The sequence below is a fragment of the Poromitra crassiceps genome (assembly GCF_964638095.1).
Source record: "Poromitra crassiceps genome assembly, chromosome: 12".
NCBI lineage: Eukaryota > Metazoa > Chordata > Actinopteri > Beryciformes > Melamphaidae > Poromitra > Poromitra crassiceps.
The window spans coordinates 16,996,688-17,022,903 of NC_139632.1; the positions used below are offsets into that span (position 1 = coordinate 16,996,688).

Consider the following 26,216-nt stretch of genomic DNA (forward strand, 5'->3'; position numbering starts at 1 on the left):
TTCTCCACATTCTCCTGATTGGTCAGGCAGAATTGTGTTTACTGTATCTACTGACTGTCAATGCTGGATACCAGTTTAGTGGGGCTTACCTTCTCTTCTGTTAATGTTATTTCCATCAGTCTTTTGTGTTGCTGCCTTCGGCTCTGGTGAAATAAAATCGATCTCCTTGCTCAGCTTTAACGTGACTGTGGTTTTCAATTGTTTCGAGAGAGAAAAAGTCCGCTCCTCGGGAAGCCCTTTGTAGTTGTGTGATGCGTTGGCTCCGCTAGGCCGGTGGCGGGGGTTTAGTGAAGCCGCGGTCTTGCCTGGTGAGAGGCCGCCAGGGTAGAGGCTTCCCTTCTCCCTGTAGCGCAACTCCCGTCCCCCGCGCTGCGCATGCATGTGAGTTTGAGTAACAACAAAGTGATATCCATTCTCCTAGCCGATTGTCACATTTGCCCATGTACACTGTAGGTCATTTAGAGGCACCAGTATTTCATAAACAGTTTAAACGTTCTGTGTATGGATTTAATTTTAACGTTATACATTATAGCCTACTTCGGCTATGGGCGGAGGGCAGATATGCGGTCGCTATGATGACCAGGTGTGGGCGGAGGCGAGTAAACTTGCTATGGAAACAGTCTATATCAAGTAGAGATGAGTAAGACCAGGTCGAGTAGAGCTTTACTGTGCTGTTATATGTGGTGGAAATGAGCCATTTGGTATGACTCAGCCGGGGATCGAACTCACAACCTCCCAGTCTCAGGGCGGACACTCAAACCACAAGGCCACTGAGCTGGTGTATCGTTATACGTGGCTGCAGCCAAGTACGTTACATCTTGCCCTCCGACGTGGTTTCACTGTGCATTCCCTCTCTTCTCTTGGCTGTCTGCACTTATAGCGTTCGAGTGTCACGTGACCGTTGAACTGAGGCGAACGTTCACTGAAGTATCAATGCAACACCATGAGCGACACTTTCTTTTTCGTCTGCGACCATGTGCTGAGCGACACTTTCTAAGTATAAATTAAGCTTAAGTTCTCTAATTCCAGATTCTAAAATGTGCATATTTTCTAGTTTCTTTACTCCTCTATGACAGTAAACTGAATATCTTTGGGTTGTGGACAACACAAGAGATTTTAGGACGTCATCTTGGGCTTTGGCAAACACTGAATGACATTTTTCACCATTTTCTGACATTTTATAGACCAAACAACTCATCGATTAACCGAGAAAATAATCAACAGATTAATCGATAATGAAAATAATCGTTAGTTGCAAGTCATTCAAGGACGCATTCGTTATTGAAACACAGACAACATGCACGCTCCTCTCTGCATTTGCTGACACTCATGAGCCAATATGTCCGTGACATTGCAGTGAAAAAAAAAACATTGCAGCTAAAACATGTGTCGGTAATATTAACTCTCACTTCCTTCTTGATTAATAACTCTTAGGACAGTGGAGAGAGGCGTGTGTGCGCGGCTTCTTTCTCCATCTCTCCCACACCTGGTACCTGCATCAGCCAGGCTCTCCTCACTCTCTCTTCAAAAGGAGTTGAGGCTCCTCATTGGCATTATTTGTGGTAAGCATTTTGGCTCACCTCCTCATATACCAGCGCTTTTACCTCCACTAAATCGCGCCTGTGCTGCCCGACTGTATGCACTTTAAGTTGTTCCACAGTTCCACAAAACTCTTCTCTCGTTGGGATTTCCCCTGCCACCAACACTTTCAGCTCCACTGGACACGACAGACATTTGCGCTTCTTTGTTGCTGTTTTCAGTTAATGGGCTAATGTGCACATTGCACATTGCCTGGCCCTTGTATTAGCGCAGTCGCGTTTCTAATCATTTATCTGCGCCTCTGCTCATTTGCATGCAGTGATCAGTTTGACTCTGCGGTGTGTGTGACGTGATCGCGTAACCTCAGTGACACTGTAACCACGGCAACTCTAAGTGTAAATGTGTGTGTTGCGTGGCAGTATTTGTCATGCACTAGAGATGTCAATTTTAAGCTCGTTCCTGAATCGATCATCGGTAACGTTAACAATCAATCAATCGATTAATTGTAATTCAAATGCCAAATTTACCAAACAATACCAAATGCATTTTTTGCTCAATCAAATGCTTTATTTCCACAGCAGCAAGATATTGCATATTCCCATATTCCCCTAACGTATAAAAACGTAGAAGCCTAGATATATAAACACTTTTGTGTCTGCTTTAAGCCGCGGGCGCTGCATATACATGTGGCTACAACTCACTTAAAGTTGAAACTGTGCGTCGCAGCTCTTCCTCGTGCTCATGGTGGGTTGAGACAGGCAGGCAGCTGAGATGAGGAGGAGGAGCCACTCAACTTAGCCCAATGAAAGGAGGAACACTCCGCTGATTTTCAACCAGCTTTGTATCATTACAAAATCAGTAGTATACTGTAAACAGTTTTGCAGGCATTCTTTTAATTTGACAGTTGGTGAGAGTTGATCTGAGTTCAGTTGTGGACCAGTGATGTCATTTGTGCATGAATGACATCACTGGTCCACAACTTAATTGGCATTGAATTGTCATTATCATTAGGGAGCAGAACAAGTGCTTGCAACATTATATTCTTAAAACAGTTTAGTTCCTTGCATCTACAGCTGTTCTTGTTGCCTTTGTTTGCTGATGGCGTTTTGTCTTATGCATTTTCTGAGTGCACCTACCTCCATTTTAAACGCCTCTTATGTACTTTGAGGTCATAAGCACAATGGCTTGGCTGGCCTAGATCAAACTCTACCCTGCTGAAGTTTTCATGAAAGTTGTGATTGCTGACCCGAGCTCAAAATAAAAGGTGACTGACCTAGTTCACCCTGTGTTGTGTTCTTCAGCTGTGATGTGCTTGACAACCAGCTGTCCTGCTCTGCCTACACCGCAGCCGCTACCCGCTCCTGTAGGTTCTCCCTGTACAACATCCGCAAAATTCAACCGTTTTTTTAAATGAGGGAAGCGACACAACTCCTGGTCCAGGAACTCGTTATCTCCTGCCTGGAGTCTGGACTACTGCAACGTTCTTCTGTTCTGGCCGGGCTGCCTGCTTCTGCCATCAGACCTTTACAGCTCAATCAGAATGCTGCCTGTCAACCGAAATTCTCTCACGTCGTCACTCCCCTCTTCTGGTCGCTTCACTGGCTTCCCATCTCTGCACGCATCAAATTCAAGACTCTGGTACCTCTCCTACAGGGAGGGCACTACACCAGACTGCTCCTCCCTATTTGCAATCTTTGCTCATACTCCAAACCTGGCTTTATTGAAGTGAAACTGAAACTAATATGAGATGGTTTACACATGTTTGAGTCCAGAAAACATGTCTACTGCTAACACTTCTGGCTCGGTGTAAAAGTCAATGGGATTTTTGTATGGGAATTTCAGTTATGCATAAAATAAGGTCTGTGGTTAACCAAAGTTTATGAAACAGCGAGGTTTGTCTTCAGCAAGATAATCTTCACAAATGAGGAGCACTTTTCTGACTTTTGAAACCTAAATGTGGTTTTTTAAACGCGATTTTCAGAAAACGCTCCAAAAGTCAGCGCTGGGACTTCTGGGTAAGCCTACAAAAATACGTCATCCCTCCCTGTGGTACTCTATTATTAATTATGAACTTATTTGTAGTTTTGTGCGGCACCATGCATATTGTGCAACATATCGTGGTCACGGTATTACAGGGAAAGCTGACGCTACGATAAGCGTGGTTGCTTGATATCACGGCACACCTTCAAACGGTATATCGTTTCGTTACAGCCCTACGTCATGCACAGTCGGTTTCACTACTGTTGACAAGTAAGTGGCTTTGGACAAAAGTGTCATGATGTAATGTATGTCTTGTCTGGTGTGGTATACACTGTGCTCCTCTCCACCCTTTGGGCTCTCGTTCCCCCTTGCACCCGGGTCACTTCCTGCTACCATTTCCAAGAAATGTAATGTGATCTGAGTCTGCGTGTGTCCTGAGCCTCAAGTCTATATGTGGGAACGGGCTTCTGCTTAAACAGGATTTAGCCCATGCAATAATAGACATTTGGAAGCAATTTGTCTGAAATTGGAGATTATCCCTGTCGAGGATATTTTAAACAATTGAGCTATTGCTTTTTTATAGCAAGTAAGCTTTTGTGGTTGAAAACATAGCCAAAGATATTTGTAATTAGAGGCTCAGGAAAACAACTGGAGGAGGTTGACTTGACTCGGCTGCTCAGTGTTTAAGCACCTTTTTAATGTAGCTATTCTGTCATTTGATGAGGGTCAGCAAATGATGATGATTCTGTTGTTAGTGGTGTGTTGTATAAATTGATTCCTCAAAAAAGCATTAAGTAGCTTAGGTCTTTTCTTGTGTGTGTGCGTGTGTGCGTGCGTGCGTGCGTGTGTGTGTGTGTGTGTGTGCGTGTGTGTTTGTAAGTGTAAGCCAGAGGAAATGTGGGGTGAGACAAATCCCTGTGCTTATAGTTTGTATGCTGCTTTGGTATGTGGACTACGTGGCGGTATGTGGACTATACATTAGCAAGCATGTCGCTGTCTGTGTGTTTGTTTCCATTTTTTTCCCAGTTCTTTTTTTAATGTGACCGTCTGGCTTTGTGTGTGTGTGTGTGTGTGTGTGTGTGTGTGTGTGTGTGTGTGTGTGTAATATACATTCCTGTATGTATCACGTGCAAAAGTCTGGCTTGCACTTCCTGGGCTACTGCTGTTGTCGTTGTCACGTTGCTGAGGGAGAATCCAGGTGGAGCCACACATACAGTCACACACACACATACACTCACACACATACGCACACACACACACACACACACTCACACACACGCACGCACACACACACACACACATGCACGCACACACACACATGCACGCAGGCACACACACACACACACACACACACACACACACACACACACACACGCGCGCGCACAGGCAGTCTGGCACATTCAGGGTTAAAGGCTTCCATTTTGTTAGGTAACACCCTAATGGTCTGATCTGTCAGTGGCGTTAAAATGGCAGGGGCTTAACCCTTGGCGTTCAGGACACAGCCAGTAGGGGCACACTCACAAGGCTGGCCCAGCGGACAGCAGAAGAATGAGGGAGGGGTAGAGGGAAGGAGGAAGAGTGAGCGAGAGAGAGAGATACAGAGAGAGAGAGAGAGAGAGAGAGAGGGAGAAGACAAGGAAGAGTATTTTTCAGTTGGGTACAGTTGGATTATGGCACAGCTAGCAACACACACACACACACACACACACACACACACACACACGCGCACACACACACACACACGCACACGCTCTGAGCCCATTTCCCTCCCCCAACCGTGCCACCTCCTCAGCTGGTCCCTGCCCCCACTCTTTAGCCTGGTGAGCACAGATTAGGGTAGGTAGTCTATTTTTTCATCTAGATGAGATCCCAAAGGGAAGGCGTTTGGAGGAGTGTACTCTTGGATCGCCTGAACATTTCAGTTGTTTGTGCGTAGGAGATGATGTCACCCCTAATATAAACAGAGCTGTAGGAGGAAGCGTTTATGATTAAGAGTAGGTATCAACTGGACTTTCAGTTACAGTCATCATCTAGTCATATAATCTGCCATTAAGGAATTTGGCAGTTTGAGCGATTCATTCAATATCAAAAGGTCCAGTCCACAGGATTTGTTGCTCCCTTGTTTTTTTTTATTGGGCAATAATAATCCATAGTTGTATTGCGTTTATTGGACAATATAATTGTCGTTTCCCCCCACATTGAACCCCGAGGTCTCAGTGTGTTTTAAATGGCTGTTAATGCGTTAGCTGGCTGGGTCCAGTCCCGGTGGTGAGGTGACGTCATTACAGTGCTGCTGCAGAAGAGAGGCTAGCCCTCTATACCCGAGGGGATGAGCCTTCTGCATTGATCTGCTGCTCTCTATGAACTACAGGGACCACAATGGACAGACAGACCAAGACCTGTAGTGTCAGTCCAGGTCACACTCACAGCATTTACATCTGCTTTCAGGCAAGTCCATCTGCTCCTGTAATACTATCAACATGGATGGAGGGTTTTTTCTGCTTTCATTTCAGACACAAACCAGACAAGGAATGCAAATGTGTTAAATGTATTGATCTCTGCAAGCCTGCTATGAAGGTGTTTCAGTGCAGGGAAAGTGAACATCTATGATTTAGAAATTGAAGAGGTTTATTATATATCAATGAGACATTGTACATTTTGAGTTTTGACATCGATTTCAATTAGGCAATAGATGATAACTTCCCTCACTCGTCGCCCTTCCTCTTTCTAGCAAAGATCTTCTCTGCCCTTCGGCCTTATTATTCTGAGGAACAGCAGGGGGGCATGTATCTCCTCCTCCTCCATAGTCTCTGGAGAACATGCACAGATCAGTAATAACAACATGTATCTTCTCCTCCTCCATAGTCTCTGGAGAACATGCACAGATCAGTAATAACAACATGTATCTCCTCCTCCTCCATAGTCTCTGGAGAACATGCACAGATCAGTAATAACAACATGTATCTCCTCCTCCTCCATAGTCTCTGGAGAACATGCACAGATCAGTAATAACAACATGTATCTCCTCCTCCTCCATAGTCTCTGGAGAACATGCACAGATCAGTAATAACAACATGTATCTCCTCCTCCTCCATAGTCTCTGGAGAACATGCACAGATCAGTAATAACAACATGTATCTCCTCCTCCTCCATAGTCTCTGGAGAACATGCACAGATCAGTAATAACAACATGTATCTTCTCCTCCTCCATAGTCTCTGGAGAACATGCACAGATCAGTAATAACAACATGTATCTCCTCCTCCTCCATAGTCTCTGGAGAACGTGCACAGATCAGTAATAACAAGCTGTCTGTTGCTGTCTCTATCACCCTCTTCTCATTTTCCTATCTGTTGGATAGTATGTAAAAAAGTGATGTGCTGTAGCTTTGTGAGCATGATCCAAAACTGGCACCTTCTGGCATCCACCAGCCAAATGCTGGTCAAATATGCAAGTAGCTGCTAGATTGTATTGACTTACCTTGGTTGTTAACGTTACTTGTTGGCAGAGGGTCTGTGGCGCTCGTACTCGGCGCATTTCCTCCCTTTGCCTGCAGCTTTGACACATGGTTTACAGACGCAGACGGGCTATGTTGTGTCCGTGTCAGCAACGTAACGGGGGGGAGGGGGCTGGGAGGATTACACTGGAAGAAGCGCCCATATTTGAACATTCACTAGCCATTTGGCCGTTAGACAAAAAAGTTAATGTTGGACCCTGTTTGTGAGGCTGAATAACTACAATGGCGCACAATAAGCTCTATAATGTAGAACTTGCTTGTTCAGTATGTCACCAGCATGATGCAAATGGATGTAAATGTCTGTGTATACACGTGTAGCATTGTGTCACTGCTATCCATCCAGTAAGATGAGAGGTGTGTCAAACAAGCTCGTCTTTTAGATCCATTGTAGAAGTGATTCTTGTTCTAATACAGTTTGCCACTTTCTGTATGTCACCTTTTGCAAACCTGACAAGTGTCAACACCCCCCCCCCCCCCCTCTCCATGTGAAATGGAGCTGACTGTCAACTCTGAGGTGGATTGTCACCCTCCTCGTTGACTCCAGCGTGGGCTGTGTGTGCGCGGGGGGTAGTGTGAATCAGAGAGCTGTAACGTGACAAGGCTGGCAGGCTTGTTGCTCTGACATGGATACAGGACTGGGATCAGTGCCTGGCCTGCCAAGCCTCGTTGAGCATGGAGCGCTGATCCAGGATCATGGAATGGCTCCCCTTTCGTCATTTGTCATTATTAAGTGAAGGGCAAAACTGATCCTAGAACAGCACTGGGCTACTCTTGAGATGGTTGCTCAATACCAGGGGCTGCCGAGTAGGGATGGGGGAGAGTACTCGGGTACTCGAGTACTCGTTTGTAACGAGAGTACTCGAGTACCGTTTCCGCTGTCCGGGTACTCGCCCCACCCCCCTCCCCTATAAAAATGGCCGATCTAACGTTAACAGCGTCTGGCGAATCGCCAGCAACACAGACGTCCATGTATATTAACGCAATCTATATTCAGCAGATGTAAAATAAACAAGATTTGATTGCAGTTGTTTTCCGTTCATGGCCAATTTATATATAGATGTGCAAGCAAAGATGGTAACGTTAGATGTTTTTTACTCGGACGGACCACTTTGACTAACGGACCCCTGACAGTAACTTTGTTTACCATAGCCAAACGTTCCGTGTTTCACCACGGGCGGGGACCATCACTCGGATGTTGTTGGTGGTTTTTGCGGTTAACGTTAGCGAACATTATTACTGTTTGCAGTTATCATGTTTGCAGTTATCACTTTTTGGCAGAACACCAGAGTTTTTAATAAGTGGATTTACTTAACAGTGATCAAGAAGCAGTATGGAATGATTACCGACATGTATTGGGAGTTACTTTTACTGAGGTAGGCTAACGGCTAACACCGGATCACCTTATCACAGTCAATCTGTAAAAACTAAAAAGTGCACCAGGCAGCGCTTTTTCCATGCAAAATTGGTAATGTGTGTGAAGTTGCTGTGAACAGCCCCATACAAAGCAGATCACCCCTGCTCTCATCACAGGCATTTGGCGAATGCTAATGGTAACTGCTTAACATAGCCAAACTTAGGATCTTTCATGTGTGTGTGTCGTTCCCCGGGAGGGGGGGGGAGTACTCGAGTACTCTTTCATAACAGAAGGAGAGTACTCGAGTATTTAAATCCCTTACAATGCCCATCCCTACTGCCGAGTTTGGGCCAGCACCTCCTCCGAGGCGTCCCCCCGGTGGACGAGCTGGTGCTGCTGATGGACACGCCAGGCTTCTTGGTGAGATTGTTGTGTCAGTCTCAGTAGGTCATTACAGGCTGGATGGATGGAGCTGCAGCAGCATCGGCTCTGTCAGGAATGCCACTGTCACTGATTGATTCACGGTCCTTTTCTCGCTCGACTGCCTGCACCTCAAATACATATTCCCGATGCTGTCCTAGACTCGTCGTTTCCTGCTCTTTCAAAACAAGATAGGTTTTTATTTGAGCCTGACTAAATGCTACTGGAGAAAAAGCAATGTTTCCCCTACCATTCTACAGGCCTGGCGGGCCCGCCAGGCCAACAATGCCCCCGCCCCTTTTTTCTTTTCTTTTTTTCCTGCTCTCCCCAAAATTTCAATAAACCTTTATGGCATATTATTACAAACAATAAGCATTTTGCCTTCAGGAGCATCGTGCCAGCGTGCGGCGCTGTTCCAAAACGTGTTAACGTGTGTCGTTGCCTGGGAAACGCACATCCCATAATATAACTGTTCGCATCGCATCGATGATACTTGGGATACCATTGCGAACATACTGTAGATGCGAACTAGGGATGCACGATATATCGGCAATCATATCGGTATCGGCCGATGTTGGTCATTTTTTAACATATCGGTCATATCGGTATCGGTCAGATGTTGCAATGTTAATATCGGTTATCATTATCAGCCAAATTCTTCACATTGATATGAAATAATGCAGTAAATCTATGATTTATGGGCTTTTCCAAAGGCTTTGCAAATAAAGAAATGCATAACTTTTTCAAATTCAGTGTTAACATGTGTTTTTCAGTATGTACAAAATGTGATGATCATAAAAATGTGGTTTTATACAGATCATATCGACATCGGTAAATATCGGTTATCGGCCATAACAGCAATGTTAATATCGGTTATCGGCATCGGCCAAAATTTACATATCGGTGCATCCCTAATGCGAACAGGTTAGCTAAAAGTTTAATGTCGCCAGCGAGGGCATTCACCGTTGCGGTCGGGGTACGTTTAGAAATCCCTCCAGGCCTGAAAAATGTTCTAGGGGGAAACACTGAAAAGTATGCCCATTTCAGTCATTTTGGTTTGAGGCAACGATCATAGACTTGAGTTCTCAGGACTGTATTTAGGCAGAGAAAGAATAGCCCTCAGACTTCGCATGTTTTATTTGCAGGTTATTTGCACCTGTGTTATATCTGCTTGTCCCCCCTCTGTCTCCTGCCATCACCTCTGAGCTGTCTCTCACTATCTCTGCTTCTGACAGCTTGAAGCATTGACGCCATGTTTCTTCTGCCATCCATCCCTCTCATGTGTCAGTCTGAGTGGCAGGGCTGGAATAGACTCCTGTGTTGAGATGGCTATGCTGCTCAGATAGACTTCCATGTAGCTAAGATGCCTTCTCCAGTTGAGTCTCCTCTCCTGCATGCGTTTCACTTCCACCTGTCGGTGTGTGTGAGCCTCTGACATCTCTTAGCCCGGTGGTTGTGAATGAGCCCAGATCATCACACACACTCTGGTGCTCTTGTGGTGCCGATGATAAAATGGCCTCCAATGAGTGGTGGTGCTTCACTTCACAGGTGAAGACCCCCATCCTCCAGCTCACTTCTACTCCTCAGATTTAAGACAAAACCGCCCAAAATATGGTGAAAAAACTTTCATAAACTATAATCACCTTATGTAGAAGAGACAGTCTGTCTTGAGAGACCAACAGGAAGTGTAAACAAACACAATCGGAAGTTGTGATTGTGTTGACACGTCCTGTGACTCATAAACCTAGTCTGACTCATAATGTGAAAAACAGCCGGCGTTTTGAACAGGAAGTGGTGACACAGTGGGTCAAGTGGGCGTGGCTACATAAGGCGATCATTTCTCATCATTGATGATGAACACCCACAAAGAAGATGATATCATTTTTTAAACGGTACGTTGCTGTAGAAATCATTACAACGTGCTCCTGCGAGATGAGGTGCATTTGGTGGCGGGGACGCAGAACTCGGCATAACAATCACGATTGTTTTGATCGACATCACGATTATTGAACACCATTACTTGACTTTGGCTTCATGGATTTATTGAACTAAAAGAAAAAAGTCGACCAAGGATGTTTGAAAAATAAACGTGTGGCCTCGGGCTGAAAGGACAACGAAGTCACCACATTGTGTTTGGGCTTCGGAGGAGGGGCAGAGCAGAGAGCGCACCACTGTGAGGGAAAGGTGTGTGCTGCATTTACAACACAAGACAAAACCAGAGCAACATTGCTAAACGGAATGTGGCACTTTCTATCTCGAGTTTGATTTTCTTGTTTTCATGATTGTGCGAAGCCAAAATCCTGATCATGATTAATATTCAATTAAATTGTGCAACCCTACCCTGATACAATAGTAATAGGACACTCAAGCCCCCCCCCCCCCCCCCCCCCCCACACACACAACCCACCTGGCTACCACCACCACAAACAGATTCGAATTCTATGGGAAAACACACGCATGTGCGCGCACACACACACACACACACACACACACACACACACACACACACACACACACACCCCAATTCCATTAGGTTTCCACCTCACTGTTGCTTAGCAGCAGCAGCACATTGAGCGTTGCATTCATGATGCCATCCATCTCTCCTGGGACAACACTAGCCATGCGCCTGGAGACCTGCATGTACACACACAACACCGGTAGCACCTCACCGAGGAGAGGTCCCTTGGAGAGGGCTGTGCTAGGTGTTATCTGCCAGCTATCGCAGCTCTGTAGTGACATACAGATCTGACGCTGCACTGTCCCATAGGCTGACAGTCATTTTTGTACCCTGACAGAGTTCACCGCAGCATTGTTACAGTTAGAGCACTCTGTCTGCAGCCACCGTTCCCACGGTCATGCTCGCAGGTAAACTGTGGTTTCTGAAGCACCGTGGAGAATGCGCGCACACAATATGGCCGATGGTACGCTCACACACACACACACACACACACACACACACACACACACACACACACACACACACACACACACCAAGACACAAGCTGTCATCTCATGCAGATAGATGGCCTTTGTGTCTAGGGATGGTACAGCAGGGCACCTCTGTCCTTGTTGCCAGTGCAGGCTGTCTCGGAGGCCCACACACACGCACTGGGCATCCTTACTGTACCATCAGCACACACATACACACACACACACACGCAATACTGGATGTTTTGGCTTTGTAGCGGTTGTTTTGTTTTGGATGATTTGGTTGCTTTAGTTATTGCTATGCTCTACATCTTGCAAAGGCTCAGGGTTTGTGGCGTGTGCACTAGCTGGAGTAAAAATAAACCTTGGCCTAGGCTGAATGAACACATGTGGATGATCAGGAGGACTGATTCATTCTGCAGCCGTACTGCAGATACGGATTTGGCGAAAAATGCTGAATTGCGATTTCCACGATCTGCCCTTGATCTGTTTTTGTGTAGATTGTTATCCCGGCGGTGAACTACTGTACTAGATTAGGGAGGCCGATCAATCTCGCGAGCCCTAATGGGTGGCAGAGCAGATGTTTTACAATGTTATCGTATTCAAAGAATATTGAAAGAACGTTCATCTTCGTTTAAGAGTATCGGATATCATGAAGGGGGGGGATTTGGATGACTGGCTGGCTTTTGAAGTCTCTCAGTGTGTGGTGTGGTTTGACCTCCATAGAAGTCAGTCGTGTCAATGATGCTTCCAGTCTCCTGTCGTCTGGCAGACACGTGTTTTGGAATGTCCGCCCGGCGATGGCATCATTTGCTCCTCCTCCCTCCTCCTCCTTCCCTCCTCCGTGTGTTGTTGAGGCGTCTGTGGCCTCCCCGTCTCGCCTCCCTTCCCTTCCCTCTGCCAGTCTGTGTCTCTCCAGGGGTTAAACCTGCCCCAGCCTCCTCTCAGCCGCACACCAGTTTGAACCGGTTTTCAGGGAAGTGCTTTGTGTCTCTCGTGGAATCTTGGGAAGGGTCATGTGGAGCTGCTGTGATGACGTCACAGCGGTCCAGCGGACTAGAAAGACCTTGAGTCGGCGTCGGAAAGACAAGATGGTGTGTTTGTGGCGTCCATCTCTCTTGAATAGACGGTCCAATTCAGCCCGGAATGGACGATCAATTAGGCTTTGATGTCTGTTTTTCTTTTATGGGGCTCCATTTTGCCAACACAAGAGCATGAATTCTTCGAGGCAGAGATCCACCAAGGAGCTGGAAGCATTCCACACTGATTTTGCTCCATGTTGACTCAATAGCATAACACAGTTCCTGCAGATTTTTCAGTGGCACATTCCTACTGCGAACATCCCGTCCCACGGCGCCTCACCCCTATGTGCTGTATTGGGTTGAGTCCTGGAGTTCGCTCAGGCCATGCGAGCGATCTAAAGTCTCTGATATTCCTGGAACCATCTTGAGACACAATGTGACATGGATGGCATGTTATCCTGCCTGAAGTATCCATTTGAAAAATAGATACACTGTGGCCATGAAAGAAAGCGTGCACCTGGTCAGCAGTCATTTGCTACTGCAGGACCTCATGTGTGCCAAGGAAACATTCCCCACACCATTACAGCATCACCACACTGTTTCCCCTGGGAGCATTTCCCCCAGCAGTGTAGTGTGCATGTGTTTTGCAGAGGTGCTGAGGTTTACTGTGCACGCGCGCGCATGCACGCACGCACACGTAAGACAGTGTCTGAAATCCAAAACTTTAAGATCTGCCTACAAAAATGTATTTTAGTGTTGTGTGGTTCTTGAATCTTGTACTGACACCCTAAATCAGGGGTTCCCAAACTGGGGTATGCGTACCCCTAGGGGTACGTGGAGGTACTACTACAGGGGGTACTTCTTGTCCATCTGTCCGTCCGTCCGTTTCAGACAGAGGGTGAACTGAAGGGGGGCGCGTGAGAGCCAGTACAAGATAAACGAGTTTTTTTTAATCTATGAATCATGCAAAGCTACTCTAGTGGAGGCCATCAATAAAATAATACATTATATTAGCAAAATATAGGCCCTTTAAAGCCACTTAGATAACACATCTTGCCTATTCTGAAGTTTAGGCGTCAAGGCAAGCTTCATTCAGCATTTTTCAAAATGTTTTAAAACAGAACAGCAGAAACACAAACAACATGTAAAAATATAAAATAATCATAATACAACATACATAATTATAAACGGCTATGATGATTCACTATCTGAAGGAGCAAAACCATTCAGCTAAATTGGGAGATAGGCCTAAAAATGTTGCCAATGACTCATTATCCATTCATCTGATAACGGTAACCCCACCACACACCCATCCGAATACGAATCCCACGTTGTTGTACTTCTACGTGCAAATGTTTGCTCAATGTTTGTGTGATTTTGCCCCCCCTTTTTAATTCTATTATTATTATTATTATTATTATTATTATTATTATTATTATTATTATTATGCTGTGTAATAGGTTTTCCCAGAAAGCCAAGTGGGTCTCAACATCCTGTGCTATTACTGTAAGGACTGAGATTTGGGTCAGCATCTGGGACACTGGCAGTAGACAGGAGACGCCTGAACACCTCAGCCTCGGGGCTGTCCCTTTTACAGCTCGAAATGCCAACTAAATGGAACACTGGCTACATGTTCATCTACCCAATCACTGTGAATGATCCAATTATGGTGGTGGTTCAATTAAAGTGTTTGCATGATTTGAAATAGGCCATTTCCCTCAAAAACCTGGGTTTACACGGATTTATTTGGTAGCTGGGTTACGTCCCTCAGAGATGGATGTTATGCAATGAGATCCAGTGATCATCTCAATAACAGATTTATTTTTAAACATCTTGACTATCTCTGACCCAAACTGTGTATCCAGCTCTGTCTTTGTGTATGCATATAGTCATGAGTTTAAGTGAGTGGTTTATTTTGTGCGGTTTCTTTTTCTGTAAACTTAATGTATTCTTAACTCTGTCTTCCTCTAGGGAGAGAGCAGCCATGTCGGAGGAGGCAGTGCGTCAGACACGCAGCCAGAAACGGGCCCTGGAGAGGGATACAGCTCCCCCTGGGTCCCCGGAGGACATGGACAGTAAACGGGTGAAGTTGGAGAAGGGCGACCCAGCTGGAGGTCCCCTGTCCCTGGTGGCATCTGGAGAGGAGGGCGTGAAGGTGAAGAGTGAGCAGGCTGTGAAAGTGGCAGCCAGCATGCTGAAGGCTGGGGAGGTCAAGGCCACCATCAAGGTGGAGGTGCAGACTGGAGACGAGCCTGTCGACATGAGCACATCCAAGAGGTAAGATGAGGAGAAATGTCACAGGGTTTGATTTAGCCATTATTCACCAAGATGGTGATGAATGAATGAAGTATTTATTTGTCCGTTAGGAAAATTGGTTTGTACATCATGGTTGTTGGCAAAAAGGACATCAAGAGCATCAGACAAGACAACAGCACAAGACAAGACAACAACAGTTATTGGCAACGTCAACACATCACAAGATTGGGCTAGGGGAGGGGGTTGGGTGGGTGGTGCTTGGGGGGGGGGGGTGTCAGAGTCCGTTTATTAGTCCAATGGATGTGGGGATGAATGTTCTGTTTGTCCTTGTTGTTCTATGGAGTAATAATGATAGACCATATATATGACGGTTTTCATGCAATTGTGGAACAGTTTGGAAGCTAGCTTATTGTCAGTTATTGCAAGGTTATTGCATTCCCAAACTTTTCAGCCCCCGACCCACAAAATAAACGGTACCAGAGGCCCCCACTATCCCCGGAGGTGGTTGTTGAAGTATACAAAAGTTTGTGCACATATGCACTAAATAGAGTAAACAAAACCTAACTATTATAGTTAAAATGTGCTATTTAAATAGTTTTTGCATTGTATTTCACACATTCTGTACTTCACACATTATTTAGATCTCTTTCACACAATCTGGAAATCATCTGGCGACCCACCTTCCTGCGACCCCCACATTGGGCACCACTGAGTTGTTGTGCTAGCAAACATTGCAACAGGAAGTGAGCTGGGGGCAATTTATAATGTTTATATTGTCGAGTTGAATCCGTCTATATTGAGCTTTTGAGTTAATACTAGGAAATGTCTTGGGATGTTCCTGTGTTGAGGCAGGCGTCTTGTTGCTCAGAAGAGAGACATGACATTTATGTAAAGTTTGCATGGAAAGGGAATTTGTACTGGGGATGCCGGTGGCGACTAATTTTCCAGACGTTTAAACGGAAATTTTAATGGTGAGCCATTTAAAACGTTAATTACGTTCGTCATAATCGTCAATATTCACAACATTTTGCACTGTTATGAACATTGCACATCAGAAAACATCAACAACTCACCCCTGTACCGTGTATTCAGGCTAAATATAGTCCATTTCACTTTCGGAAGCCTCTGCGTTAAACAAAGTTGAGTGGAAGCATCTTGTGCAGTCAAGGAATGGCCCATTCATTGCCTATGAGCTGTGTTATCTTGTGTGGCTAATGGGTGAGCTTGTCTGGCTAACACGTTCGCAATGCCATAGTGTCCACATGTCCTTGCGCGTCCACATGCCTGTGCTGAATGTCGGTTGAGTGGTTAACGTTATAAGCCAGTTTTATCTGACACAGCCTACATACAACCATATTTTCATTTACTTCATCAAAATACTGCCAAACTGTGCTGGTTTTATGAGATGCCTTCTCCCTTCCGGTCCTTTCCACTACATTACAGCCAATGCTGCTCCACTCCCTCTAACACACGTCTGGTTTGTTTACATCCGGGCATGAGGAGGCGGGCTACAGTAGTGGCTGGTAAAGATGCAACAGCTCCCGCCCGCATTGTTCATTATTATGATCATTTAATTATCGTTTAACCGACGAGTATTTCTCGTGCCGACTAGTGAGGGAGTGGGCGTTTAAATGTTTAACTGACTAGGGATGACTAGTCTTCGGCATCCCTAGTTTGTCCTCGCATCTTCCTTTACCATGGGTCTTAGTAGTGGAAGCCAGACAACGTTGTCCACAAATTATACCCTTTATAGTCATAAAAGTATGTCCAACTGGACAAAATCCACCATTCTCAGCGTTGAAGCACTTAACACCTATAGTTTGTATATGTGAAAATAAAGATATGGCAGCATCAGTGTGCTGCCTGGAGCAATACATTTGGTGATGCTTAAATTTGTGTCGATTCCTTATTTGGGTGTAGTGGGAGGATTTTTGGATGGCAGACAAAACTTGAGACAAGCTGACAACTGAAGCAGAGCATTTGTGTGTAAAAAAAAAAAAAGTATATGGATTAATGTGAATACTTGTTTGTGTTTGGATTCGTGCAGCATGCGTGGAGTGTGCGTGGAGTTGTGTCTGCTGGAGTTTTCTCACCACTACTACTTTTGCACTAGCTAGTGGTCTGACAGGAGTCACACAGGAAGTGGATGTGTGCTTGTCGGTGGCCTGCCCCCATTTTGGAAAGTTTGAGGCTCCCGAGGCCCGGGCTCCATTTTCTCCCTCGGCAGCACCTGAACTCTGCCTCACACTTCACACAAAATGAAGGCTATGTGTCACAAACTGGTTCCAACTGGCCGTTGCCATGGTTTCCACATTGGAAGGAGCAGTTAGAGGAAGGAGGGGCTAGCAGGGGGGGGTGGTGGGTGTGTCACATGACCACGCAGAGAAATGCCTGATGTCATGTGATGTGTTTGGTAGAGTGATAAATACACCCACTGAGAGGTGATGGCATTGAGAAGGAAAGGGAGAGGTTACTCAAATGGTCGGGTGCGTTGCTGTGTGTTTGATCTGTGTTGATATAATCACCAGTTCACTCAAATGTCACCTTTGGCTCCCGTGTAGCCCCCAGCATGTGTTGTTTGACCCCCAACTCCTCTTCCCTATGAGTTGCGATGCTTGGTGATGCTTCGTAGGACTGTACGCCATTGACGGAGCCGTATTGTCAATGGAGTAGCCCACTGCGGCCAATAATGTCTGATTCATCACGACTGTAGTAGAGTCAGTGTGAAGCCGAGGCATGCAGACGCACTGGACCTTACGTAACCAAGCTGGTGCGGGTTGTTGTTGTGACGCTTGTGTAAGCTGTTAGTAGCAAACACCACATCTTGATAAGCCACTAAAGTCAGTCCATCTGAGTTTGTCAGAGAGGCTGGGATCTGCATGATTAGCATTTTAACTTTATGAACGATGAGTGATGATGATGATAAGAAAGCTATTGATCCCCTCCTATTGCCACTGCTGTGTCAGATGTCGTTTGTAATATTATTGGCAGAATGTAAACAGACTCAGAGCCAGGCATGAAAAAAAGCTGCTGCCCTCCTCAGGCATCAGCTGTGGTTTCAAAGTCATATTTCTCTAATGGCACTGAGTGTTCAAACAATGCCTAGTGGACATTAGGCTTGGTTCTATATTTGAATGAAGAGGCATCAGGGAAGTCCCTCCCAGGAAGTAGAAGCATGATTGTAGTGTTCCAGGAATTGATATTGTTTGTGTGTGTGTGTGTGTGTGTGTGTGTGTGTGTGTGTGTGTGTGTGTGTGTGTTTTATTTTTAACTACAGGTGGGGAAAGTATCAACATTGTGATGCTAGCTAGATGTATGTTGTGGTATGTTGTCATCTTGCATAATGAGACAATTCTGGCAAATGTAAAGACATGGTTATTATCACATAGTCACATAGCTTTGGAGCTGCCCATGCTAGGTTTGCACGTAGAGTTAGTTGTTGGCCGTTCTGTTGCTCCGTCTCTGCACAAGTCATAAAGCAATGGTGTCTGGAAGGAGAGGATAGGGCAGAACAGTGTTTGAAGACGTGAGTGTGTAAAGGGAAGAATGGTGTGAAGAATTGACTTGAGTGAGTTGGAGAATAAAGAATGAACGAGTAAGTAAGGGTGGGGGAGGGGTGAGTGAAGTAGTGACAGAGTGAGTGAGTGAGTGAGTGAGTGAGTGAGTGTACACAATAGGTTGGCTCCTGGCCATTTATTCCCCTCCCCCACACTGTCACCCTCTCCAGTGTCTCCAGCGGACCTCTGCTCCGCTCAGCTCTGCGACTCTGGTGTCCGCAGCTGGGAGGGAGGGGAGAGCGGAGGCCCAGGCTGTGCCCATCTGGCTAGGCCTTATAGGCCTTATAGGCCTCGCCAGGGAGGTAGGGAGAGGGTTGAGGCCCTGCCTGGGTGCTGAACTGGGCCTAAGCCCAACCCAACCCTGGCCTGAAGCCTCTTGCTCGACGGTTCCTGAGCAATTATATAACTAACTTCACCTACATTACTTCATTGCGTAACGCCAAATGTTAGGGACCTGAATTGATTCAACCCCACCCCACCAAAGCCAGCACATGGTATTAACCCTCAAAGCGCTTCCTGTTGCATACCATCACATATCACCTCCCTCACTTTACCTCATTTTCCACCCTGTACCTGGTCCTCCTTACTACTGAGACTTCTCTCTTCTAGTGCTTCAGTCTTCACCATCTCCCCAGATTGATGGTTACATAGCTTACCGGTGCTCATTTGTGTTCTCCTCAGTGTGTAGGAATTCATAAAATAAGTTATGATTCCTTATCTTAACTTAGGCTTGGAAGCCCCTTCTTGTCCTAAAAAAAAAATCCATTATGATTGATTTGCCCTTGGCATGTAGTTTGAACTCAGTTTTTGCCACCTCTGGTGGAAAGGAGGGAGTAGGAGGTCTACGTCTGTGTTGCCCCTCAGTGGAGATGAGGCGGTGAAGCGAGCTCGCCTCACTCCCACATCCCCTGCCGCCATTACACCACTATTGATCTCTTGGATCTCGTCGTCTTGTGTGTCCCATTACACATTTGCCCTGTGACGGTCAAGGGAAAATCATTGTTGCACATCGCCATCTACTGGATATAAGACAAAACTACAAGTGTGTGTCTGGTGACGCTTGTTGTGATACATCTAGCTCGAAATAGAGTAGTCTCACAATGGGGTTGATTAATAAGTTGTATTCCTAATAAAGTTGGCTTTTTCTTTGATTGCTTGCCCCCCTCAGTGACATAAAGAGAGAGTGCCAGCCCCCATCGTCGCCGGATGATGTGATCGTGCTGTCGGACAATGAGCCGTCCAGTCCCCTCATGAATGGCCACTGCTTCACAAAGACGGACACAGATAAACTCATGGTAAGAGAACTGAATCTGCACGCTGCTGCACACAACACAATCTGATCTCTTATCCAGTCTTTATCCCCACGTTATGATGGGTGCTGCCAGGCAGGCAGACAAAACAGAATAAATTGATGGCTGTCTGTCACACTCAAATGCTCCCTACTGCCATGCAGACGTTTGTTGACGGATTCATTATGAAGGCATAATGTTTGGACCAGTTCACTCCTGACATTGAGTAGAATTGTGCCTGCATTTTGCACTCTGATCTGTCCTCAGCTGGATTGGTGAGATCCATCTGTCACAAACCAACCTGGTCAGCCTTGTCACGTCAGCTCTGTCTGATAAACAGACCATCCCGTTTGGGGGGCGGGAGTTAAAATATGAGGCCTCCTAAAGCTCCTCTCTTTGTTGTGACGTGTGTAGAAGAGCCTCCTAAACCCCCTCTCTTTGTTGTGATGTGTGTAGAAGAGCAGCCCTGAGGAGAGGGAGCGCCTCATTAAACAGCTGAAGGAGGAACTGCGGCTCCAAGAGGCCAAGCTGGTGCTGCTGAAGAAACTACGACAGAGCCAGATCCAGAAGGAGAGCACTGTACAAAAGGTACAGCACAGATAAACCTTACACATGTATGCTATGAGTGAGTTGGAGATGTACGCTATGGGAACCCATCGGTGCAACACAGATGTGATTTCAGGTTTTATGGCCACAACTCTCAAGGATCCACGTTTTCTTGATTTTCTCCCCTTTTTTGTTGTTGTCCTGATGACATCCTTAATGGAAACATTAAAACATGAATGCATGCTGCTTGCTCATCCCCCTCAAGCGCAGGAAAACGTATTGACTATATACACTCTTATTTTCCAGTCCACTGGCTCTGTGGCTACGCCGCCTCCTTTGGTGAGAGGTAGCATCCCATCAGGCAAAGGACCCCTCCAGGTAGCTACTGCGTTTAACTACAAGCACCCAGCGTCTCTGCAAACTCTCCTGTACTGTGTAACACAAGTCGGGGGCCAGTTGAGGTGTCCTTTCTGTGGCAATGACAAATACAAATTCAACTGCACTTAGTAGCATAATGATGTTGAATGTTCTTTATACGTGTCCTTTATATTTGCTAATATTGTTGTGTTTACAGGTGTCGAGCCGTAGCTCCGGCACTGTGATCCCTCCTCCACTGGTGCGGGGTGGACAACATGTCCCGTCCAAACACAACTCCCAGGTGGTCATGCCACCCCTGGTCAGAGGAGCCCAGGTCAGTGCCGGACTTCCCAACCATTTGTATGATTGAAGATAGGGGTGTCAACGGTTACAACATGTTCTAAACGTGTACACGGGACCTTTTGGCAGCGTTTAACCGGTTAACCTGTTGTCGTTCTTTTTTTTTTTTTTTTTTTTTTTTACCGCATTTGCACTATATAATCGCTAGAGGGCACTGTCGCCATTCAAATACCTCCCAAACCCATAGACGGCAGCGATGTTCTCTGTGTGTCTGGAACAATGTTGTGAGTTTTCGAGTCACAAAATTGTCCCTCGTTGGTTTCCCTGCCGCTTTATTAACGTTACATTGTGACCGCCGCGGTCACATGGGCCATGTGTCCATTACGTGCAACGTTACTGCACTAATTAGTCTAACGTTAAAGTTAGAAAACTTCTAAACAGTTTATTTTTGATAAGAAATTAATGATTGCGAGTCCAAAACACAGTAAAATCATTGTCAAAACTTTATTTAAAAGCGTTATTTAAAAGGACAAAAAAAAAGACGGGTAGTCGGTTATTGATTTTTCTAAACGGATATGATTTACTATCCAGTTACACGTGTACACGGTGACATCCCTAATTGAAGATACTGCTGACATCATGACAATGAATTACCCACTAATTTAAATCGTTGCTAATGAGAAAGTATTTTAATTTCAAATACTTTTAAATTGGCAAATGTTATTTTTTCTTGATAAACCTTCTTGATTTTAAAGAAGGCTCACTGAACTGTTTTATAGAGTAGGCTTACATGTCCCAGTTTTGCAGTGATAATGAATTTCGACTAATTCACACCATCTCTTCTATATCACCACTCTCCTTCTATCTGTTGCTTCTCCCTTCCTCACTTTTCACTTTCCACGCTTGATCTCCTCATGCCTCTGGCTCTTTGTCCTCTGTGATGTCTGTTTTTCTGCTCTGGCCTGCCTGTGTGCTGCCTGCTATCAGCCCATTGCGGTGACTCCCCAGCAGATAGCCAGTTTGCGCCAGCATCAGCAGCACAGCGGTTCGGGCCCCCCTCCGCTGCTGCTGGCTCCCAGGGCCTCGGTGCCCAATGTCCAGGTGCAGGGCCAGAGGATCATCCAGCAGGGACTCATCCGGGTGGCTAATAGCAACGTCATGGTCAACATCTCTCAGGTGAGACACAGCATGCACGTAAACACGCTGCACAGTGCACGCCCATCTGGAGCACCATCTTCATAGTTGCCAACTCTCAGAATAGATATGTAGTCGAGCGATTCATATCTGTATTATGAATGTATTATTAATGAATGTATCTCTGTATGGTCAGCCTTATCAAAGGTGTAGGCAGTGAAGCTGCTTCTCACTATACCGCCTGCTCATCTTTTCTGTGCTTGTGTCCAGGCCTCTCCGACCAACCTAAAGGGCTCTTCAGTGTCGTCCAACTCCAGCATCAATGAGTCCCCCGCCGCTCGGCAGGCGGCCGCCAAGCTTGCGCTGCGTAAGCAGCTGGAGAAGACCCTGTTAGAGATCCCTCCACCCAAACCACCTGCCCCCGAGTTCAACTTCCTGCCTTCAGCAGCCAATAATGAGTTTATCTACTTGTTGGGGCTAGAGGAGGTGGTGCAAAAACTTCTAGAGATGCACGGCAGAGGTAGGTAGATCTTTGCGCTCTGGTAAGCTATTCTGCAGGATAATCCGTGCGGCCAAACTCGAGCGAGTGAAGCTTTTATCGCCTTAAGTAACGGTATACCTTTTGTCTGAAAGTTCTCTTTCCTGTTCTCATCACACAGGTAATCTGGGCCCCGCTGCGGCAATGGCCAACTCTATTCCCAAAGAGCCGTACACCTGCGCCCAGTGTAAGACAGACTTTACCTCCCGTTGGCGACTGGAGAAGGCTGGGACCGTCCTCTGTGACCAATGTATGTCATCCAATCAGAAGAAGGCCCTGAAGGCTGAACACACCAATCGGCTGAAGGCAGCCTTTGTTAAAGCGCTTCAACAGGAGCAGGAGATTGAACAGCGTATCCTCCAGCAGGCCGCCGCCTCTTCATCATCCTCTTCCCCCGTCTCCAAAACCCCCACCTCTCACTCTCCCTCGCTGTCCAAAAGTGAGCAGCATGTGCTGGTGTCCCATCAGTACAAACAGGTCAGGGCTGCCATGCAACTGCAGCAACACAGAGGGACGCCTATGGCTCGCCACCACTCCACCATTAAGCAGGTTAGCATTTACCTTCAAGCTACTGGACCAATATTAATAAAATAATATAATTTATTAAAATGAAATACTAGTGCAGTACCGGTTCGCCCTGCTATTACTACCCCCCCCCCCCCCCCACACACACACACACACACACACTCCCATTTGCTCTCCCACTCCATTCACCCCCCCCCCCCCCCCCCCCCCCCCCCCCAGAATCTTCACTCTGTCTTTACCCCTCCATCCACCTGTCAGGGCTCTGCCTGATCAGTTCCTGTGTCTGTGTTTAGTCAAAATGTATTCATAATTTAACGTGTCCAAATTGCACCCTGTATCCCCCTGCCTTGCTCTCTCTGCAGAGTCCTGGTCAGCTGTCCCGTAGCATCCAGTCATCAATGAGCTCTCGGGGTGTGGCCCACTCCTTCCCCTCCTCCTCTCAGCTGCAGAGTGCGGTGACAGCAGCCGCGCTGGTCAGCAGGCCAGGTAAGCACGCTGCAGCACGCCCGCTGCAGCAGGGGGCAAAGGTCAGCGCCGTGGCCGCCGGCAGCAGCAGTAACCAGGGCAACATGGCTGCCTGGAGGAAGCAGAGCGCTGGGCACAGTCACACAGGTAGATAAACCTGAGACCAGGCTAGCCTGAGAACGCACTCCGCCCGTTCTTCCCTTCCGTTCCTCTTGGAGTCTGTCACTTTCTCCTAAGGGGGATTCCTCTCTCCCTACACTCAACTCCTCACTTCTCCTTCTTTCTTCCCATTCCCTCGGGCTGGGCTTTGTCTTTGTACTATTCCTTTCTGCTTCTCCTTGTATCTTTCTGTCTCTTTGATCCGTTCCAGAAATGAAACCCTAAAGAGGTGCAGTTTTTGCAGATTGAGTGGTGAAATGGTTTTCCATGGAGTTAGTACATCTCGCTCTACACCAGGGGTGCCCACGCGAGCTACTTTTCAAATGACCAGCTCAATATGCCCCCCTTCCTGGCAAAAAAGAAGAAGATGAAAATACATTAACAAATGTACCTTACATAGGGATGGGTATCGATCGATACTACTCCATAATCTGGTGCAACACTAAAGGCATGCCATGAAAGATGTGAAAAGTTATTTTATTACTTTTTGCATAAATAAGTAAAATTCCTGAGAAGGCCTATTTCGTCATTGTGAATGTGATGATTTTTTAAATTAGGTCACCTATGTAGTAGAAATGTCCAATTATTATTTTTTAATTGTGAACAGAGAAAACAGCTGTAGTTTTCCCCATATCACTCTAAGGGGGATCATCGTACTACAACACCCAGAATACATTGCACACGTCACTGGCTCGACTTAAAAGACAAAAAAAAAATGTTGCTGCAGGGACAGAGCAAAGCAGCATTATTTCTTTACTGAGGCTTATTTTCATTGACAAAACGTTTTCCTCATCGAGTCTGGAATCACTCCCGTTTCAAGGATTATGAAACAAGTTAACGTTATGTTCTGTGGACTGTGTTGAACAGTGCTGCTGGATACTAATGCTACAGGTAGGGGCAAGTTAACACCGTCCGTCGCTGTTCGTTCTGTATTCAGAGTTGGCAAAGTCGACATAATTCTGTCAGAAAACCGTCAGGTTCACCAAAGTACCGTGAAGTTTGTTGTTGCAGCGCGAGGCAGAGTTTTCTGTCTGTCTCCCTGACAGTCATCATCACAGGGCAGCCTGATAGCTGCAGGCATGTCTCTCTGGGCTAAAATGCTGGTTTGTTTTTATGAATGGCACATGATCTACTAGCACGGCCTTTGCGATCTACCGGTCGATCGTGATCGATGTATTGGGCTCCCCTGCTCTCCTTCTTCCATCTCTGCCTCCTTCCTTCACTTGATGATGATGGCTCTTCTTGATATTGTATGTTGGTCAAAGAGTATATTTCCTGTTAGAGTGAATCTTTGATCCATTTAAATGCAAAAGCAGAGCTTGATGTTGAGGTCTCCCGCGTGTTGACCGCTGGTCTCTTTCTTTCCTTCCTGACAGGTGTGACCATGGCCTATGTGAACCCCAGCCTGTCTGCCCATAAGACCACCTCTGCTGTCGAGCGTCAGCGAGAGTACCTGCTGGACATGATTCCCTCCCGCTCCATCTCCCAGACAGCCAACACATGGAAATAATACAACCTTGTTCCCCTATTCCCACAGTAACCATCACCCCTGTCATTATTAATAATATCAATCATAGACATTCTCATTATCAATCTAACAATGGACTCTGCCTCCTGCCAAAATGATGCCGGGGAGAATAATTTCTGACCAATGTTTGGGGCAAAAAAGAAAAGAAAAAAAAATGAAAGAAAAAAAGCCTCTCAACCTCTTTTTGCTCTTTCTGCCGCCATCTTCCTTTCCTCGCCTGAGCCCTTCATCCCAGTTTGGAGTTGTGCTGCGACCGCCTGGGTTTCTGGGATACAAGGAATATTTCCTCTAGAATCTGGGCAACTTGGGATGGGGGGGGGGGGGGGGGGGGGGGGGGGGGGAGGGGGGGGGGGGGGGGGGGGGGTGGGTGCTGACATGGATGCATACAATTTAAAACCCCTCCAGCGACATCGCCTCTGCCTCCCAGTATGTCAGCGGGAACTTCCTGTTTGCACCGAGAGGGAGTCGTCACAAAGTCACGGAGCTACCCTGCTCTGGTTTTAGGCAGGGAGAAAGTCAAATCGTACACCATAAAAGATTGGCCTTACTTCCTCCCCCTCTCCGGTCTGAGACAGTCAGACTCAGGCACATGTGGTGGCAGAACCCAACTTAACTGAAGACCTCATTGCAGGGATTGTGGTTGAGCGTCGAGGGACCATCCACTAAATACTAAGAACTGCTTCAGCTTTGCAAAATTGAATATAATAAAAAAAAGAACTGTAAAAAAATATCTCTATCCGCACACAGGGACTGCCTCTTCTCGCTAACCTACAAGCGTGTAAAGTAGAGAAGTGGATGTGGTGT

At 46.3% G+C, this 26,216-nt stretch overlaps 1 protein-coding gene across 2 annotated transcripts in view; it reads left to right on the plus strand.

Annotated features, from left to right (window-relative positions):
• Positions 1–25,706, plus strand: part of gatad2ab (GATA zinc finger domain containing 2Ab) — a 36,740-nt gene extending 11,034 nt beyond the window's left edge. Inside the window, exons 1-11 of one of the 2 annotated variants that reach the window (XM_083647857.1) lie at positions 8,796–8,808; positions 14,730–15,035; positions 19,740–19,866; positions 20,317–20,448; positions 20,713–20,784; positions 20,981–21,097; positions 22,051–22,239; positions 22,468–22,717; positions 22,857–23,284; positions 23,623–23,872; positions 25,261–25,706. In XM_083647857.1, coding sequence (XP_083503983.1) covers positions 14,743–15,035; positions 19,740–19,866; positions 20,317–20,448; positions 20,713–20,784; positions 20,981–21,097; positions 22,051–22,239; positions 22,468–22,717; positions 22,857–23,284; positions 23,623–23,872; positions 25,261–25,394 — 1,992 coding nt within the window. In that variant the 5' untranslated portion in view covers positions 8,796–8,808; positions 14,730–14,742 and the 3' untranslated portion in view covers positions 25,395–25,706. Of the gene's footprint in view, positions 1–8,795; positions 8,809–14,729; positions 15,036–19,739; positions 19,867–20,316; positions 20,449–20,712; positions 20,785–20,980; positions 21,098–22,050; positions 22,240–22,467; positions 22,718–22,856; positions 23,285–23,622; positions 23,873–25,260 lie in introns of those variants that run through there. The other variant, XM_083647856.1, reaches the window with a different exon arrangement.
• The last annotated feature ends 510 nt before the right edge of the window (positions 25,707–26,216 follow it).